The following is a 19,309-nucleotide window of genomic DNA, read 5'->3' as shown; positions in this document are numbered from 1 at the left end:
GTACATTTTAAGATGGATACAGGGAGCAAGGTAGAAGAAAGACATTATACATTTGCCTGTCATGTCTCTGTGGCAGGAATGGAAAGGGAAAGCTCTGAGGAGATGGGCAGCAATGAAGATCTGATTGAGGTTCATACCCTTCAGTGCTCTAAACAAAGGACCGTTTTATTGTCCTTCAGACTTTAGGGGGCTAAACTGTGGCCAGTGGGAGTGGAATATTTCCTGGCATCCGTGGGCGTAAACCTCATCACTTTTGGGATTACAGGGGAAATGTTACCCCAACATTGGGAGGCATAGTGCCCCATTGTTGGTGTCAATGGGGGAAATGGTGCCCGATTGTTCACAACAGTTGGCAGAATAGTGTTTCGTATCAGTGGGAGGAATAGTGTTTCAAGGGCCGGATAAAGGTAAGCAAAGGGCCACAGTTTGGAGACCACTGCTTTAAAACAAAAATGTGGCTGTTCCTTTTAGAGAGTTGTGGCTTATTAAGAATATTCACTGGTTGTGTTTCATTACCAATATTTACTTGCAAGTAGTACTGAGAGCCCTTTCACATTGTGCTGCCTAGGGCGTCAGCGGTAAAGCGATGCTATTTTTAACGGCTATTTAGCCGATAGCAGGGCGGTTTTAACACCCCGCTAGCAGCCGAAAAGGGGTTAAATCCGCCGGAAAACGCTGCGTTTTGCCAGCGGTATAGCAGCACTGCCCCATTGATTTCAATGTGGAGGAGCAGTGAGTTCACCGCTCCAAAGAAGCTGCTTGCAGGAGTTTTTCTGACACCCTGCCAGCACACCGCTCCAGTGTGAAAGCCCTTGGACTTTCACACTGGAGTGAATGGAGCAGCTGTTTTAGGGCGGTTTGCAGGCACTATTTTTAACACTATAGCGCCTGCAAAACGCTCCCAGTGTGAAAGGGGCCTAAAGGTTAATTCTGACACTACAGCCTTGACAAATTAGGATTGTTGCATAAAGAGGACCCCTCCATGTAGATGCACAAAGGGGTCTCTAGTAAAAGTCTACTCTGCCCTTGAATACTCATATCAAAGAATCCAATAAAAAGAGAATTATATAGGCGATCATTGCTGACCTATTATAGAAAATACTAGTTGCCTGGCTGTCTCTGGTTTCAATATTTTGAAACACAGATCTGTGACAAGCATGCTGATAGGCAGACAAAGTTCTGATCTGCATAATTGTATTAGGCTTGTGACACTATAAGTATTAGACTCCGTTCACACTAGTGTCACTTTGAACACATGAAGTCGCATGACAAGTCGTAGCCAATTTCAGTGGCACCAGTTCCAATCTATGTGACTTTTGAAAAGGTTCCTGCACTACTTTGATACAACTTTCTTGCGACTGATGTGCTAGAGAGTGTAAAGTGGAATTAAAGTTGGACTCAAAATTGTGCAGTAGTCACACTAGTGTTGACCGAGCTTTAAAATCCAGCTCCAGGAAAATAAAAAAAAGTAAAGTATTTAAAAATCCACTCTTGCAATCCCATCCCCCTCATCCCCCCTGCACTGCACAGATTAAATGCTTGTTAAATCTCCCTTAAGGGCTGTAAATGGTCACCTGCAGCTGTTCTGTAAGCCATGTCTGGCTCCAATCAAACTCCAGCCTTCTCCGCATACAATACTGGACTTGCGTTCCTGCATTGTGACGTTGAGGCGCTAACCAAAGGCCAAAGCTTCAGGTAGTGTAGATGACTGCTGGAGCTGGCTGGAATGGGTTTAAGGTAGGTGATAGAGCCTTTTCTCCACTAGGCATAATGAGCAATTAACCCTTGCAGTGACAGCCGGCTGCACTACAAGGGTGGATTTTGTTTGTTTCCTGGAGTTGCAAAGCAATTGAATCAATATGCCAGTCAAGCACCTAGAGTAAAGGACAGCAATGGTGGATGTTTTCAATACTGGCTTCCTGTAAAGAACAGATATATATATATATATATATATTTTTTTTTTTTATATTCTAATATATATATATATATATATATATATATATATATATATATATATATATATATATATATATTTTTATATTCTAATATATATATATATATATATATATAAAAATTTATTTTTTTGCTCAAACTTTTAATAGATTTTCATTTATAACCTTGTCTGCTTTAGTTTTTTCACCTTTTTTATTTCTGAACTTTGTTTTTGTTTATGCATGGTTTGCATTTTCTCTCTGTCTTCTGACTTTGTGTGATGCGATATTGTTTCAGATCAGCATTTTCATGACCCACTTATCTAACTATGGCAATGACCGGCTAGGCCTCTACACTTTCAAGCATTTGGTGCAGTTTCTCAACACCTGGACGAACCTCAAGCTGCAGACTCTGCCCCCTGTAGAGCTTGCTCACAAGTATTTCCAGATATTTCCAGAGGAGAAGGACCCCTTGTGGCAGGTAAGAAAACTCATTGCCTGGATAACATAACTTTTCAATATGATAGAGAACTAGTTTTGAAGTAGTGCTTGTAATCTCAATACATAATAGAATTTAGAAAGTCACTTGTTCATGACAAACCAGCCTAAATTCTCTTCATGGGTGGCCTATTGGCTCCCTCCTGCTTGACATTTCCTGATTGAAAAATGGAAGGAGCCAGATGAAAAATTATCAGCCAAACAGCACTTGCATCCAGTCAGATGCAAGCACTTTGATAGCTGGCAGGGTTGGTTGTTAAAATACAATAGCCAGGGGCACTGATAGAAAACCCTGTACAGCCTACCTGATGGGGCCCCTCCCCAAACCCCGCCTTAAATTAAAGTGCCGGTTTGTCTTCAAGTTATGCTTATTTTTCTCCAGCCAGTTATAAGTTTGATTATCCAAAAGAAATACTGTGATGACACAAGAGATGGTCAGAGGCTGCAGACACTGTACAGGAGATGGTCAGAGGCTGCAGACACTGTACAGGAGATGGTCAGAGGCTGCAGGCACTGTACAGGAGATGGTCAGAGGCTGCAGACACTGTACAGGAGATGGTCAGAGCCTGCAGACACTGTACAGGAGATGGTCAGAGCCTGCAGACACTGTACAGGAGATGGTCAGAGGCTGCAGACACTGTACAGGAGATGGTCAGAGGCTACAGACACTGTACAGGAGATGGTCAGAGGCTGCAGACACTGTACAGGAGATGGTCAGAGGCTGCAGACACTGTACGGGAGATGGTCAGAGGCTGCAGACACTGTACGGGAGATGGTCAGAGGCTGCAGACACTGTACGGGAGATGGTCAGAGGCTGCAGACACTGTACAGGAGATGGTCAGAGGCTGCAGACACTGTACAGGAGATGCAGACACTGTACAGGAGATGGTCAGAGGCTGCAGACACTGTACAGGAGATGGTCAGAGGCTGCAGACACTGTACAGGAGATGGTCAGAGGCTGCAGACACTGTACAGGAGATGCAGACACTGTACGGGAGATGGTCAGAGGCTGCAGACACACTGTACGGGAGATGGTCAGAGGCTGCAGACACACTGTACGGGAGATGGTCAGAGGCTGCAGACACACTGTACGGGAGATGGTCAGAGGCTGCAGACACACTGTACGGGAGATGGTCAGAGGCTGCAGACACACTGTACGGGAGATGGTCAGAGGCTGCAGACACACTGTACGGGAGATGGTCAGAGGCTGCAGACACACTGTACGGGAGATGGTCAGAGGCTGCAGACACACTGTACGGGAGATGGTCAGAGGCTGCAGACACACTGTACGGGAGATGGTCAGAGGCTGCAGACATACTGTACAAGAGATGGTCAGAGACTGCGGACTTGATACAAGAGATCAATGCAGCCTCACTGTGCCCATTTCAGCCTTATCAGTGTAGGCTCACTGTGCCCATCAATGCGGTCTTACTGTGCCCATTTCTTCATCAGTGCACATCAATGCAGCCTCACTGTGCCCATCTGTAGCCTCGCCAGTACCTTGACATATCTTCCGCTGTGGCCAGAGCAACTGATAAGCCAGTACAACTGGCCCTGATGTACCGGGCCTGGTCAGCTGGGGGGCCTGGGCAATCTGACAGAAGAATGCAGGCAGAATAGAAAAAAAAAATCTCCAACCAGTGCCCCTTCTGCAGTGGTGCACATGGCAGATCTAAGTGCAGAGTCCTCCCTCCTCTCCCTCCCTCCGCTTGTGTAACTAATCACACACAGAGAAAGGAAATCTCCCTCTGCATCATGGAGCTGGGGTCTGAACTGTTCGGTGGCCATCCACTGTAACAAAGCCCCGCCTCCTAGATCGTGATAGACGGAACACTGATTCAGTTTCCCAGCAATGGATCAGTGTTCTGTCTATCACGATCTTGGTGGCGGTGCTTTGTCACAGTGAGTGGGCGGCCGCTGAACAGTTCAGACCCCAGCTCCATGATGCAGAGGGAGATTTCCTTTCCCTCTGTGTGTGATTAGTTACACAAGTGGACGGAGGGAGAGGAGGGAGGACTCTGCACTTAGATCTGCCCTGTGCACCACTGCAGAAGGGGCACTGCTTGGAGATTTTTTTTTTCTATTCTGCATGCATTCTTCTGTCAGAATGCCCAGGCCCCCCTGCTGACCGGGCCTGGTACAACGGGGCCAGTTGTACTGGCTTATCAGTGGCCCTGGCCACAGCGGAAGATATGTCCATTTGCGCTGCTTAGCATGGATGGAGGAATCTCTTGTCTGCAGGCTGAACAGAAAAACATCAATGTGTGCATGGCCAGTTTTACTGGAGTTGAACTGTTTCACACTGTTTACATCTTTGCCACTGGCCACACCTGTAAAATGGATCCTTGTAGGCTTCTGTGGCAGCGTTTCTCAACCATTTTTTAGGCACCTTTTAAAAATCAAAATCTTACGGCATCCCAGTGTGAAATGTGAAAAAACTAAATGTAAATGTTTCTTGTAAGTAAGAAACCTGAGCCTGGGACTATGTACACAACCACCTTAACAAATTAGCTTTATATCAGAGTCCTCCTTTCACGTCTCAGGACCCCTATTCACGTCACTCTCCCAATTGCTTGAAAACCTCTCCCTCATCACAAAGCTCCCCCCCATCATCCTTTCATCCATTTCTGATCCAGAGAAGACTCTTGTGCTTGCGGCATCTCGTGGGAACCTTGGTTGACAAACACTGTTCTATCAGACCATCAAACAAGTATCTCCAGCCCTGAGTTTATGCACAGGTGTGGCCATTGGGGTAATTTTTGTCCATCATTGATGTATGCTGATGAGGCGGCAGTGATGGGCACCAATGGGTGGCAGTGATGGGCACTGATCGGTTACACTGATAGGCAGCATTGGTGGGCATTGATGGGTGGCACTTATGAGGCATAATTGCCTCTTCCATTTCGGAACCGATGTCCCTTTAAGGTGAGCCGGTGATCAGCTTTTTTTTTTCTTCTCCGCTGTCAGCGTGAGGAGAAAAAAAAAACGATCACCGAGCTTTTGTTTTGATCATGTGATTAGCTGTCATTGACTGACAGCTGATCACATGGTATGGGGCCGGGAGCGGCCCCTTACTCAGATCGGTGATCACCTGAGTCTGTGACAGGGCTCGTGCAGGGAGCGTGCACAGGGGAGGCTGTCATATGATGGCCTCCCAGCAAGTCACATCCACGCTGTGGCCGTCATTCGGCCATAGCGCGGATGTCAAGTGGTTAAACAGGGCTGCTGATAAGGTAGTACAACCGGTCCTGTTGTACTGGGCCCATGCCCCATCAGCTAAACAGAGGGGGTCCATGGCAGCTTTTATTTTTCATTTTCTACCTAACTGGATATTACTAGACTAGTCCCCTGCTCCTACTTGCTTACCAGGGCTTAAATGATATTTCTCTAGGCCCCATTAGGCCAAAAGAGGAGCCCATGGTTTGGGAGCAGAGGAGTGTTTTTTTATTATTATTTTTTCATTTTCAGGGTGTAAGCGGATAAAGTCAGTGCTGCTTTTCTGCTGCACCCCAGGGGGCTAGGTGGGATGTAGGCATGGTACTCCAGAGGTGGCTGCATGATGTTTCTCTGGGATTGTTTTTGAACAGTGACAACATAGGACAATGCCTGTGTGAGGCGTGGAAACGGCCACTAGTAGTTTCATGTATTGTTTTTTGTTGGGGGTGGGGGAGGGGCAGAGGTCAAATTGGGGCTTTATCAATGACCACCTAAAATGCCCTCACACTTTAAGCCAGCCATAGACTGTTTGAATCTCTGTCTGTTCAGCAGGGACCAGCCGAGATTCGAACCATGTATGGGCAGTCCAATGTACCCAAATTGGTTGATCAAATTGGGTACAACCAGCATTTTGGAATTTACGTGCGGTTATTGTAGCTGATCGCAATAATCACTGTGTTCTCCTGGTAGGGGCAGCTTTATCCCCCTGAGAAAACGCAGTGGCTGCGCAAGAGGGATTTCCCCATCAACGTTGTCTGTATTGATGGGGTAATCAAACGATTTCTTTCTTGCAATGCTCTGTCAATGATTGGCTTTCCTAATATATGGGAGTTGGAAATCCAAATAATTCTTTTTACAAAACTACAGGTGTAGTTTAATACATTAATTATATATTGTCTGTCTTGTAAATTCAGAATAAGAATTCATTATGGGTCACTAGGGAAGTTGTAGACTGTTCGTTTTCCGGTGTGGATACAAATCTCATCCATAAAATGTGGCGTTCATGTCTTACATTGATGAAATCGAAATAATTGGCCATGACTTTGCTAGAAACCATTGGTTTAGATTCACACGTCACTGCAGAAGTTAGCAGATGTATCCATCTCCGCAAACTCATTTTGCAAAAAGAATGGCATTTGTAAGACTGTAGTGGAATGTGACCGTCATAGGTGTTCTGTTACGGAAAAGTAGTTACTGTGACATTAGTTCTACGTGGGCTGTAGGCTCCTTTCTGTACACTGTTATGATCTGGAAGAAAAGTTTACTGGGCAGTATCAGTGGATGTGCTGGTGTAGAAACTTTTAACACACTTGAAGAATAAAAGCTTGAATCAAACCACTGTATTGTTGCGTTATTGCATCCTTTGCCGGTCATGTAGCTAAAGAAGTATCCATAAAGTGCATCCTGTAATGGACAGGATATATTCTTATGGATGATGATTCAGGCTTATCCATATGTGTGCGGACACTGAGACCGGTATCATTGCTCGGGCACTTAGAAATATTGATTCCTGCATCTAAGTAATGCACATTTAAAGGAAAGTGCCACCCAAGGGTTTATAGTTGGTGTGATTGAATGAACTCTGTTTTATTATCACTTATGGCCTTTGCCACAATCTGCTAATTGCAAAATCTCACGCCAAGAAAATCTAATTTCACTGCATAAAGCTTGGATGAAATTTATGTTCTGATTATATTGCAGCCCTATTCCATGAATAAAAAATGTACACTAAAATGAAATAAAAAAATTGGAAGAAGTTGTAAAAATACTTGTCTTGCACCCCACATTCTGACAAACTTGCTATAGCAAGGGTGACATCACTGGACCTTCTCACAGGATCATGGGAACGCAAAGTAACCCAAATACCACAAAAATTCATTTCCTGCATATTGCTAGACTATCTTCTCATGCAATTTGGGATCCTAAGCTTTCTTGGATCACATGGTGAGGCCCAGTGACTTCCCCAGTACCCAAATAGAAGCTGGGGTTTAAGGTAACATTGTTTTGCATTATTTGTGCTTTAAGACTCCTTTCACACTGGGGCTCGTTTGAAGCATTTTAGCGCTAAAAATAGCGCCTAATAAAGGGTCTCTCATGCCACCCCAGTGTGAAAGCCCGAGTGCTTTTATACTGGGGTGGTGCGCTTGCAGTACAGGGAAAAAAAATCCTGCAAGCAGCATCTTAGGGGCGGTGCGAAAGTGGTGTATACACAGCTCTTCCGCTACCCCTGCCCTTTGAAATGAATGGGCAGCGCTGCCGAAGCAGCGTGAAACGGAAAAGCGCCGCTAAAGTTTGTGGCACTTTATCGCTAATGGACTCGCTGCCTCAGTGTGAAAAGGGTCTTATACCTAACACTTTTAGATCCACTCTCAGGTTTGGAGCTAAGGATTTTAATGTTTTATCTCTTCCCCAAACTAAGGCTCATTTGGTGGAATTCCTCATCAATATTCGGTATTATCATTTTTTTATATTCAATACAGTTTGAAGATTTGTTTTTATCAGAACATTAAAGCGAAACTCCTGCTTTTGATACAGTTTACATAGTTTGGGCGTGAGGCCTCTGGAAGTGCGGTACACACTGTATCTGAGGCTACATACAGCATACCGCACTGCGTTGCATGTTCGAGCCGAGACTTCCTGTTTCCTACCCGGAACACACTAGCGTCTGTTCGTGATCAGTCAGCCATTCAGAGAAAGAGATGTAGTATAACAATGAATGCAAAGCTTTCTCTGGCTGAGTCTGAGGTTGTGACATCAGCCTGCCTCTCTGTCTCCGCCAATCAGAGGAAGCTTTGTATACATTAATAGAATGCATTGCTTTCTCTGAATGGGTGCGTGCGGATCAAATACTCTACTGCATTCCGTGCATGAGACAGGAAGTCTTGACTCGTACCTGGAACACAGTGCGATATGCTATATGTAGCCTCAGCTACACACAGTTTATACCACACATCCAGCGGCCTCACATATAAGTGAGGGACGTGACCCAAACAAACTACAATGCTGTGAAAAAGTATTTGCCCCCTTTTCTGAATATTTTTTTTTTTTGCATATTTGCCACACTTAAATGACTGAAATCATCAAACAAACTTTATTATTGCACAAAGATAACCCGAGTAAATACAAAATGCAGTTTTTAAATGATGGTTTAATTTATTAAGGCAAAAAGCTGTCCAAACCTAGCTGGCTTTATGTGAAAAAAGTAATTGCCCCCTAAACCTAATAACTGGTTGTGCTACCCTTGGCGACTGCAATCAAGCGCTTGCAATAACTGCCAATGTGTCTTTCACATTGCCGTGGAGCAATTTTGACACGCTCTTCTTTGCAGAATTCTTTTAATTCAGCCACATTGGAGGGTTTTCTCACATGAATGGCCTGTGAAAGGTCATGATACAGCATCTCAATTGGATTTAAGTCCGGGCTTTGACTAGGTCACGCCAAAACCTAAATTTTGTTTGACCCATTTGAAGGTGGACTTGCTGTTGTGTTTCGGATCATTGTTCTGCTGCATAAACCCAAGTGCACTTGAGCTTTAAGTCACAAACTAATGGCCAGACATTCTCCTTTAGGATTTTCTGGTAGAGCTCAGAATTCATGGTTCCATCAATTATGGTAGGTCGTCCAGGTCCTGAAGCAGTCGACCGCAGACTATTTGCCTAAAAGTCTTGGAGATAATTAAGATGTTTTTTGATACTTGTTAGATGAGCCTTTGTGTTCTATTTGGTCAGCAGTGGCTTTGACCTTGGAACTCTCCCATGGATGCCATTTTTCCCTTTCTTTCTTATTGTTGAATCATGAACACTGATCTTACCTGAGGCAAGTGAGGCTTGCAGTTCTTTAGATGTTGATCTGGCTTTTATGACTTCCTGGATGAGTCGTCGTCACCACTGTTCCAAGTTCCAAAGGGTGGCGCTCAAGAGCTGAAATTCCTCATAGTACGTTACTACGTTCATGTTTGTGGCACGACAATTGTGTATCTTTAGTATGCAAGACAAGATCCTGACACATGCACTTTTGACAAAAATCAGACGCTCGGTTGGCCAACAATCGTACCATGTGTACGAGGCTTTAATGCTCTGAATTGAGACAAGTACACACAATAGAAGGATATGCTTTATTCATTCTTCATGTCTGAGGTTTACAACCACTTTATGATGAATGTACCCTATCTGGGCATATAGCGCACATTCTGGCATTCTCCTTTGCCAGGCAGTCCACAGATGCTGTGTACAGTAGCCTAACGAAGACAATGGCTGTATGCGATTACACTCACATATGGGAAAATACGTGCATAAACAAACATAATATCATAAATATCTCCATTTGTGGATAATCACTGTCCCCGTGGTTCGCTGAAGTTCCAAAGCCTTAGAAATGGTTTTTGGAATCCTTCCTAGACTGATACATGTACATTACTTTGTTTCTAATCTTTTCTTGAATTTTTTTAGATTGTGGAATGTGTGGCTTTCTGTGATCTGTTAGCGTGCTTTACTTTGTCAGACAGCTTCTATTTAAGTAATTTCTTGATTCAACAGGTCTGGTAACAATCAGGCCTGGGTGTGGAAAGTGAAATTTAACTCTGCTTTCCAAAAAATTGTGGCTAATCATAGTTCATTCATGATTAGGCATGGGAGGGGCAATTACTTTTTCACATGGTGTCAGGCAGAATTTGAACAGCTTTTTTCCCCCCTTAATGAATTAAATAATAATTTTGAAATTGCATCTTGGATTTACTCGGGTTATCTTTGTGTAATATTAAAATTTGTTTTATGGTCTGAATGTGAGAAATTTGCAAACCAAAAAAAAAAAATCAGGAAGGGGCAAATACTTTTTCACAGCACTGTATGTAAAGTGTATTAAAAGTGCAGTAAAGGAAGGTCAAACCATCGATCTGGCTGTGTAAGGGCTTATGCATGTGGCTGTTGGACAACAATTGTCAAAAGGAGTGTACTAACAGTAAGATTTTAGGACAATAGTCCGTCAACAGACAATCCCCTGCCAACAATCGTACCATGTGTGTGTACGAGGCTTAAGTGTCATTTCGGTCTGCTGCCTCGTTCCTCTGCTATAAGTCACTTTTGACACGTTTTCCTGAGACCAAGAGAAAAATGGTGACTCAGGAGGGAGCTCCAGCTGATTGACAGCCTCTGCTGTGTTCCTGTGTGCCACCCCCTGCTTCTCAGAGCTTAGAGATCCTGTTTAAATTCTGCACTTTGAAAGGCCGTAGGGGAAAGAAGACTGTAGATAAACAGGGTATAATTGATGTAGGAGGATTTCTTAGATCTCTGCGTATCACCTGAGGCCAGTAATTTCAGTATATGTGAGGGTTTACGACTGCTTTAAATCTACAGAATTCATTCACAATCTAGACAACTTCTATATATGTAATTTAACTAGGTATTTAGTTGTTTTCGTGCAGTTTGGCTTTAACCACTAGGCGTCCGTGCTATAGCCAAAAGACGGCTACACGTGGACACCAATTGCCGGGAGGCCGTCCCTGGACGTCCTTCTGTTTACTTCCGTGATGTGATCAGATCGCTGTAAATGGCCAATCACAGTGCCCGTTTACAGCACGATCGAAGCTTCCAATGAGAGATGATCTCATATGTAAATATATGAGATTATCTCTCATTGCCAGCTTTCCCTCCTCACACAGAGACGTGTGAGGAGGGAGAGACGAATGGCTGCAGCGGTGAGTGTAAAATAAAGTGCCCACAGTACATGTCAGTGCCACATCAGTGTCACGTGTCATTAGTGCCACGTCAGCGTCACCTGTCATTGTCCTGGTGCTCTAGGGCCTTCAAAAGTGTAATAGGTAGTCAACAAGTTAGATGTGTAATTTATGCTCCTAGAACACCTGATGGCACTCTCTGCATGTTGGGCCTCTCTATGTGGCCAGGCTGTGGAAAAGTCCCACACATGTGGTATCGTAATACTCAGGAGGAGTAGCAGAATGTATTTTGGGGTGTCATTTGTGTTATACACATGCCATGTGAGAGAACCTATTGCAATGACAATTTTGTGGGGGGAAAAAAATCTTAATTTTGCATAGAATTGTGAGAAAAAATGACAACATCAAAAAGCCCACCATGCCTCTTACTAAATACCTTGGAATGTCGACTTTCAAAAAAGGGGTCATTTGGGGTGTATTTGTACTTTCCTGGCTTGTTCGGGTCGCAAGAAATGAGATGGGACACCATCAGGTGCGATCAATGTTTTATGATTTGCACCACAGCTTGTAGACTCTCTAACTTTCACAAAGACCAAATAATATCCACTAATTTGGGTTATTTTTACCAAAGATATGTAGCAGTATAAATTGTGGCCACAATTTTATGAAGAAAAAAATTTTTTACAAATTATTATATCTCAGAAACGGAGAAAAATGTGTTGTGTTGTTTTTTTTTCCCCAAATTTTTGGTCTTTTTTCATTTATAACGCAAAAAATAAGAAACCCAGAGGTGATCAAATACCACCAAAAGAAAGCTCTATTTGTATGAAAAAAGGACAAAAAAGTAATTTGGGTACAGTGTTACATGACTGAGTAATTGTCATTCAAAGTGTGAGAGCACCAAAAGCTGAAAATTGGTCTGGTCACAAGGGGGGTTTAAGTGCCCAGTTGTCAAGTGGTTAAATTCCACCAAAGTTGAAAATATTTTGAGCCTACAGAGAAAAAAACCCGTATAAATGATGCATGTCTGTCTCCCAGTGTTTGCATAATATACTACCTAAAATATCTTCTTGCTCTTTTTGCATTTGTGAAATGAACCAAAGATTTGCAGACTTTACCTTATGTTACCTGCTGCTTTATATATTGGAAGTGACTTGGCGGTAATAGCCTCCTGTACATCCCAGTGTGATCTGTGCATCCATTTTGCTCTCTCTGACCACTTGGCCGCTTACAATGATTGGGACTTGAAGAGCAGCCAAGCCTGCTTCAATCCGCAAGTCCTTAGGGAAGGTGAGGGGTTACTCTCTGCAGACCTCAATCATCGCTTCCCATAGTAAACTAGAATAGAACACAGAATAAGGTAAGGAAATGATTTGCCGGCCAGTGACTCCATTAATCAGCCTGGTCAACTTTTCCCCTTCCCCGAGTGAAATCAGTTTCTGTGATTTATAGTCAAGTAACAGAATTATGCTTTTTCTTCAGGATCCTTGTGAGGATAAACGGCATAAAGACATTTGGTCGAAGGAGAAGACGTGTGACCGCTTTCCCAAACTACTTATAATCGGACCTCAGAAAACAGGTATTTCTTCCGTACTCCAATCCAATGCCTAGCAGAGGTTTAGAATTCTGATGGTGTGTTTGTACAGCTTGTAACACCTTCTCATGTACTGTTATATTTATCCCCTGGGAAAGGGGGATCATTAGTCAGGGCTTTCCAGAAGAGACTGAGAGGAAGGATTACTACTTGATATAGAGTATGAAAAGAGGGGAAACTGAGATTAATACAGGATGTGCTGTGTGCACAGCGGGAGCCAGGATTAGTACAGGATGTTAGGAGGTGGGTGAATATAATGTGGGAAAAGAAGAGTCGTCAGTTAGACTGACCATGTACCAGAATGCATGTGAAGCACTTGATTGGTTGGCACAGCTGCTGGGACGTGTGGCAGCTGTGGTGGATGTTTATGTGGATGTTTATGTGTAAGAGTGTTGATCAGAGGTGAAGAACTTACTTGGCTTGAGTGCAGCCCCTGACATCACCAAGGGCCACACGTAATAATCATTTATTATGCTACAGAAAACTGTCAGAAATGCAAACCTAGTACAGGAGATGGTCAAAGACTGCAGATGTACTGCAGATTTTGTAAGTATGCCCACTTACAAAGAAATTAAGGGTCTATCGTTTTTATCATCGGTGTATTTTAAATGATCGTGACAGAATTTCAATCAAAATCCAGGAAAAAACACGATACAAACGTTATAAATTAAGGTTCAGTGAGTAAAATAAGTATTTGATCCCCTACCAACCAACAATAATTTTGTCTCCCACAGCCTGGCTACAGTATGTGGTACACCGATTAGTCCTGTCAATTTTAAGAAGGTGCTCATAATGACCACTCGTTTATGTGTATAAAAGACACCTGTCCACAGAATCTTTTTTTCCTTCACACCTAGTCATCGTGGGCCTCAAACTGTCAAAGGATGTCAGGGACAAGATTGTAGACCTGCACAAGGCTGGAATGGGCTTCAAGACCATCAGCAGGAAGCTTGGTGAAAAGCAGACAATTTTTGGAGCGATTTATTCTCAGATGGAAGAAATACAAAATAACCATCAATCGCCGTTGGTCTGGAGCTCAATGCAAGATTCCGCCTCATGGGGTAAGGATGATCATGAGAAAAGTGAGGGATCAGCCCAGAACTACACGGGAGAAGCTTGTGAATGATCTCAAAGCAGTTGGGACCACAGTCACCAAACAAACCATTGGTAATACAATATGTCGCCATGGATTGAAATCCTGCAGCACCTGCAAGGGCACACGTACAGGCCCATCTGAAGTTTGCCAATGAACATCCTAAATGATTCAGGGAAGGATTGAGAGAAAGTGCTGTGGTCAGATGAGACTTTGGCATTAACTCGACTTGCTGTGTTTGGAGGAAGACAAATGCTGATTATGACCCTAAGAACAGCATCCCTACAGTCAAGCATGGATGTGGAAACATTGTGCTTTGGGGCTGTTTCTCTGCTAACGGTACAGGCTAAGTTGGCCGCATTGAGTGGCCAATGAACGGGGCCATGTATTGTAAAATCTTGAATGAGAACCTTCTTCCCTCGGCCAAAACACTGAAGATGGGTCGTGGATTGGTCTTCCAGCATGACATTGACCCAAAACATGCCACCAAAGTAACAAAGGAGTGGCTCAAGCAGAAGCACATTAAGGTCATGGAGTGGCCTAGCCAGTCTCCAGACCTTAATCCTATAGAAAATGTATGGAGGGAGCTGAAACTTCCAGTTGCCAAGCGACAGCCAAGAAACCTTAATGATTTAGAGATCTGTAGAGAAGAGTGGAACAAAATCCCTCCTGAGATGTGTGGAATCTTGGTAGCCAACTGCAAGAATCGTCTTTTTTCTGTGCTTGCCAACAAGGGTTTCTCCACCAAGTATTAAGTCATGTTTTGCTTGGGGATCAAATACTTATTTTACTGAACTGAACCTCCATTTATAACATTTGTATCGTGTTTTTTTCTTGATTTTTGGTTGATATTCTGTCTCTATCATTTATTTAACCCCTTCTCGATCAGCCACCGCAGTTGTACTGCAGCAGGTTGGCTCCCCTGGGCAAACGGCGTTACCTTAATTCGGTTCCCTTTTTGGCCGCTGGGGGGAGTGTGCGCACCCCTTGAGCCGATGCGGGTGCCCAGCGGTCATTGCGATCGGTCCACACAGAGACAGAACAGAGATCTGTCAATGTAAACAGACCTCCGTACTGTCAGGGGTGAGGAGAGCGATCTGTTCATACAAATTATGAACAACAGTCGCTCTCCTCACTCAGGCAGTCCTATCCCTCCACAGTTAGAATCACTCCCTAGGACATACAACCCCTTGATGGGGCCCTAGTGTTAACCCCTTCCCTGCCAGTGACATTTACACAGTAATTGGTGCATTTTTATAGCACTGATAACTGTATGGTCCCAAAAATGTGCCAAAAGTGTCCGACCTGTCCACCATAATGTCACAGTCCAGCTAAAAGCGCTGATCACCACCATTACTAATAAAAAAAAAAATAATAAAAATGCCCTAAATCTTTCCCCTATTTTGTAGATGCTATAACGTTTCAGCAAACCAATCAATATACGCTTATTGCGATTTTTTTTTTTTTTTTGTTTTTTGTTTTTTTTGTTTTTTCATTATTACCAAAAATATGTAGAATACATATCGGCCTAAACTGAGGGAAAAATTTAGCTTTAAAAAAAAAAAAAAAAAAAAAATTGGGGATATTTACTATAGCAAAAAGTACAAAATATTGTGTGTGTGTTTTTTTTTTTTAAGTTGTCCTTTTTATGTTTATATAGTGCAGAAAAAACAAAACGCAGAGATGATCAAATACCACCAAAAGAAAGCTCTGTAGGGAAAAAAAGTACGTCAATTTTGTTTGGGTACAACATCGCACGACCAGTTTTTGAAAGAGCAGTCCTGATCCTCTTTCTCAGCTCCCCCACCGACGCTCCTGGCCCCACCCTCCTGCCCAGTGCCCCAAGATCAAACCGCTTGTTATGGGGGCACCCAAGCATGTTCGCTCCCATGCCACTGCTCTGTGTGTCCTTTAACACACACAGCCATTGCTCGGACCCCTCACTCTCCTTGTTGGCACACTGACTGTGATTGACAGCAGCAGGAGCCAATGGCTCAGCCAATGAGGTGGGAGAGCCGAGGCTCTTGTGCACATTGCTGTTTCACCAGAGTTTGGGGTGCGTTTGTGAGAATTTGAACTTATTCAGCCAAAAAGCATTTTGGCGATTAAGTATTCATGTTGGACAGGAAAACCTGGCACGCAGTTAGCACTCCATTTCATCTTAAGTGTTTGATAGAGTTGAGGTCAGGGCTCAATGTAAGCCACTTGAGTTCCTCCACACCAAATACATTAAACTATGGCTTTATGGAGCTGGATTTAAGAACAGGGGAACAGAAATTGGCCTTCACCAAACTGTTCAAAAAAAGCCAGAAACGTGAAAGTGCACAACTGTCTGCAAATATTAGACCCTCTTTTATATGTGTCTGTCTGGTTGCCGGAAGTCCTAGCTGGCCAAGAATTCTCTGGGAAAAATAACACGTTACAAGTTACGAAGTGTTAACCTGGTCACTGTTTTTTCCCAAAGACCAAAACCATCATTTCAATGTCACTCTTCATTACATAGGAGAAAACATGCAATGTTGTTTGACGCCACCAACGGACACGGGTGTCCAAAGTGTAATCAAATGATGCCTCTTTATTTAGTCTATAGACCACTCTTCAAATGTTATAAGTAACTTTTTATATGCTGCCGTATTTGTATTTGTTATTCTAGTAATGTACACAGAAAGTTGAGAGGAGTGCAGTATTGAATAATTTTGTTACTATCTGCCTTCGCAGGAACCACTGCATTATACCTCTTCCTAGGAATGCACCCAGACCTGAGCAGTAACTACCCTAGTTCGGAGACGTTTGAGGAGATCCAGTTCTTCAATGGGCAGAATTACCACAAGGGAATTGACTGGTATGCTTCCTCCATTTTTCTCTTGCTGGTGGCCGTTAGTAAAATAGTGTACTGAGGCTCCATTTACATTAAAGCATTCAAAAAACATACTTGTGCTTTGGTGCATTCCCAAGGGTGTTCAAATGCAGAAAAACAGACTAACGTATGCAAAGATACACATTGAATCACATAGAAAGGTGTGTTTTTGAGTGTTACAAGGTGTCGGGGGGCAGATTTTCGAAAAGGCTTGTTCACACCAACTCGTACTCTAAAACTTGTGTGGACTGGTGTCCATTGTGTAAGGGCGGTGCTTTGTGTTGTTACAAGGTAAGGCACTGTTTACCTTTTTTTTTCTTTGTTTTTTTGTAATTTTTTTTACTTAAAGTGGAACAAAATGACACTTCATCCTATTCAGTCTATGCACCACAGTGCATATTCGTGACATGCAAAGCAGTGAGTTGTGCTGCGTAAAAATGCAACCCACCTCAACACAGCATTGTCATGTGAACAAGGCATGTAATAAACTATTGTGAAGGAGCCCTAAATGTGAAAAAAAATTGCATACCTGGCTAGGCATGACTGTCTCATCAGTCCAAACATTGTATGCAACCTTTAAAAAAAAGTCAGTGCAAAAAAATGCAGTATGTCTCTGCAATGCATGCAGATCCTGCAAATATGATTAGCAAAATGTAAAAAAAATAAAAAATTCTATCTGGCAGTCACTGGTGTATTCCTAGCTTATAGTATGTGGCAAGATAACTCTAACAGCACTTAAAGTGGGGTGCCCCCTATAAAAAACATTTTAAAAGTCAGCAGCTACAAATACTGCATGTGCTGACTTTTAATAATCGGACACTTACCTGTCCCAGGGTCCAGTGATGCGGGGGAAGCCCCCCCCCCCCTCGTTCTCCGCTCGCGGTGCCGGCATTCTTACTGTGGGCACCCGTCTGTGGCTTCACAGCCGGGGCACCCACTGCGCATACACGAGCGGTGCCGCGCACTGTGATACGCCGCACAGTCATCTGGGACACGTGACAGGTGTGTGCGCCGAGGGGAAGTGATGTCACCAGCCCGGGCAATGAAGGAGGCGGACTACGAGGGACCCCCTAGCAACAGGCATTTAGAGGTGAGTGTAAAAAAATAAATAAAAAATTCCAATTTTTTTTTTTTTATGAATTTTAAGCAATTTTTTTTATTTGATTTTTTTGGTGGCAACACCACTTTAATTATATATATATCATATTTGTTTTTCCAGGTATATGGAGTTTTTTCCCATTCCATCCAACACCACTTCAGACTTATACTTTGAGAAGAGCGCCAACTACTTTGATTCCGAAGTAGTTCCCAGACGTGTGGCTGCACTTCTCCCCAAAGCCAAACTCGTTACCATCCTTATTAATCCTGCAGACCGTGCTTACTCCTGGTATCAGGTAATTCTATTTGTTATATGACTTATGCAAGTTTCTAGTGTATTTTTTCCTGTTGCCAATGTATAGACCCACAGTTTTTATTTCATTTTTTACATTATTGATATATAACTGTAGGCCAGCCCAGGATAATCCTTCCTACTAGCATGCGCCAAATTTTCTAGTGTCCTATGAGGATGGACTGTTCTAATTAACTAACCATATTTCTTGCTATCACTTTTTTTGTTCCCTCAATCAAGACTCACATGGATGTTCTCTGTCTGGCTTTTGGATATTGTTGAAATAGTCTGGAAGTGACCTTTGGGCAGGCCGGACTGGGGAAAAAAAATAGGCCTGGGCGTTTTAGACTGAGCAGCCTGGGGGGGGGGGGGGGGGGAGGAGGGGGGCGGTTGATGACGGGTTGTGGGGTTCCAGGATGTGTGGATTACATTATTTATTTTAACTCCAGATTTGATGGTGAAATCCTGAAAATAGTATGAAGCAGCACAAGATGAGGCTTGCTAATGTAGGGGCAACCTTTTGGGCATAGTGGGCCGAAAAATGTTTTCAAAGAAATTGAGAGTGCCAGATGCATAAAAAAAAAAACTGTCAACTACACACGGAAATTAATCTTTATAAAGTAAATGCTGTAAACCACTTGAATAATGGTAAAACCTCAACGGAGCTTTGCACCTTCACACCTCGGATCAGCCCCAATTCCTCCACTTTCAGAATTCACAAAAGGCAATGCAGCCAGCCACTCACCCACACACAAGTGTCAAAAACAGCAGTAGGAATCAGCAGATACCTGCCCTTGCCATTTGCATTGTGCCTAAACAGATGTGCATATGTAGCCTTAGAACAGCGTTGAGAGCTGCTACTTTAAAAAACAAACCCTGTTATAAAGTGCAGTTCCCTTTTAAAAACTTCTAAAGTAGTAGTTACAGTTATAAAGCATGGCTCACAAAGCCAGAAATAATGCAGTACTCGCAAAGCCAGTCATTAAGCAAAACTCCTTTATAACTGGCTCTGCGAGTAATGCTTTGTGAATACTGAAAAAATCCTGTTATAAAGCATTA

The 19,309-nt window shown here is 43.2% G+C and overlaps 1 protein-coding gene across 1 annotated transcript in view; it reads left to right on the top strand.

The window, feature by feature from the left end:
- Positions 1-19,309, top strand: part of NDST1 (N-deacetylase and N-sulfotransferase 1) — a 152,097-nt gene that overhangs the window by 118,566 nt on the left and 14,222 nt on the right. Inside the window, exons 8-11 of the mRNA XM_077468304.1 lie at positions 2,230-2,412; positions 12,799-12,895; positions 16,722-16,845; positions 18,080-18,254. Of these exons, the coding sequence (XP_077324430.1) occupies positions 2,230-2,412; positions 12,799-12,895; positions 16,722-16,845; positions 18,080-18,254 (579 nt within the window). The remainder of the gene's footprint in view (positions 1-2,229; positions 2,413-12,798; positions 12,896-16,721; positions 16,846-18,079; positions 18,255-19,309) is intronic.

The sequence above is a fragment of the Lithobates pipiens genome, unplaced genomic scaffold (assembly GCF_037356315.1).
Source record: "Lithobates pipiens isolate NorthernLeopardFrog02 unplaced genomic scaffold, aLitPip1_a1.2 Scaffold_8, whole genome shotgun sequence".
Classification (NCBI taxonomy): Eukaryota; Metazoa; Chordata; class Amphibia; order Anura; family Ranidae; genus Lithobates; species Lithobates pipiens.
This window is presented reverse-complemented; position numbering and strand designations above follow the sequence as displayed.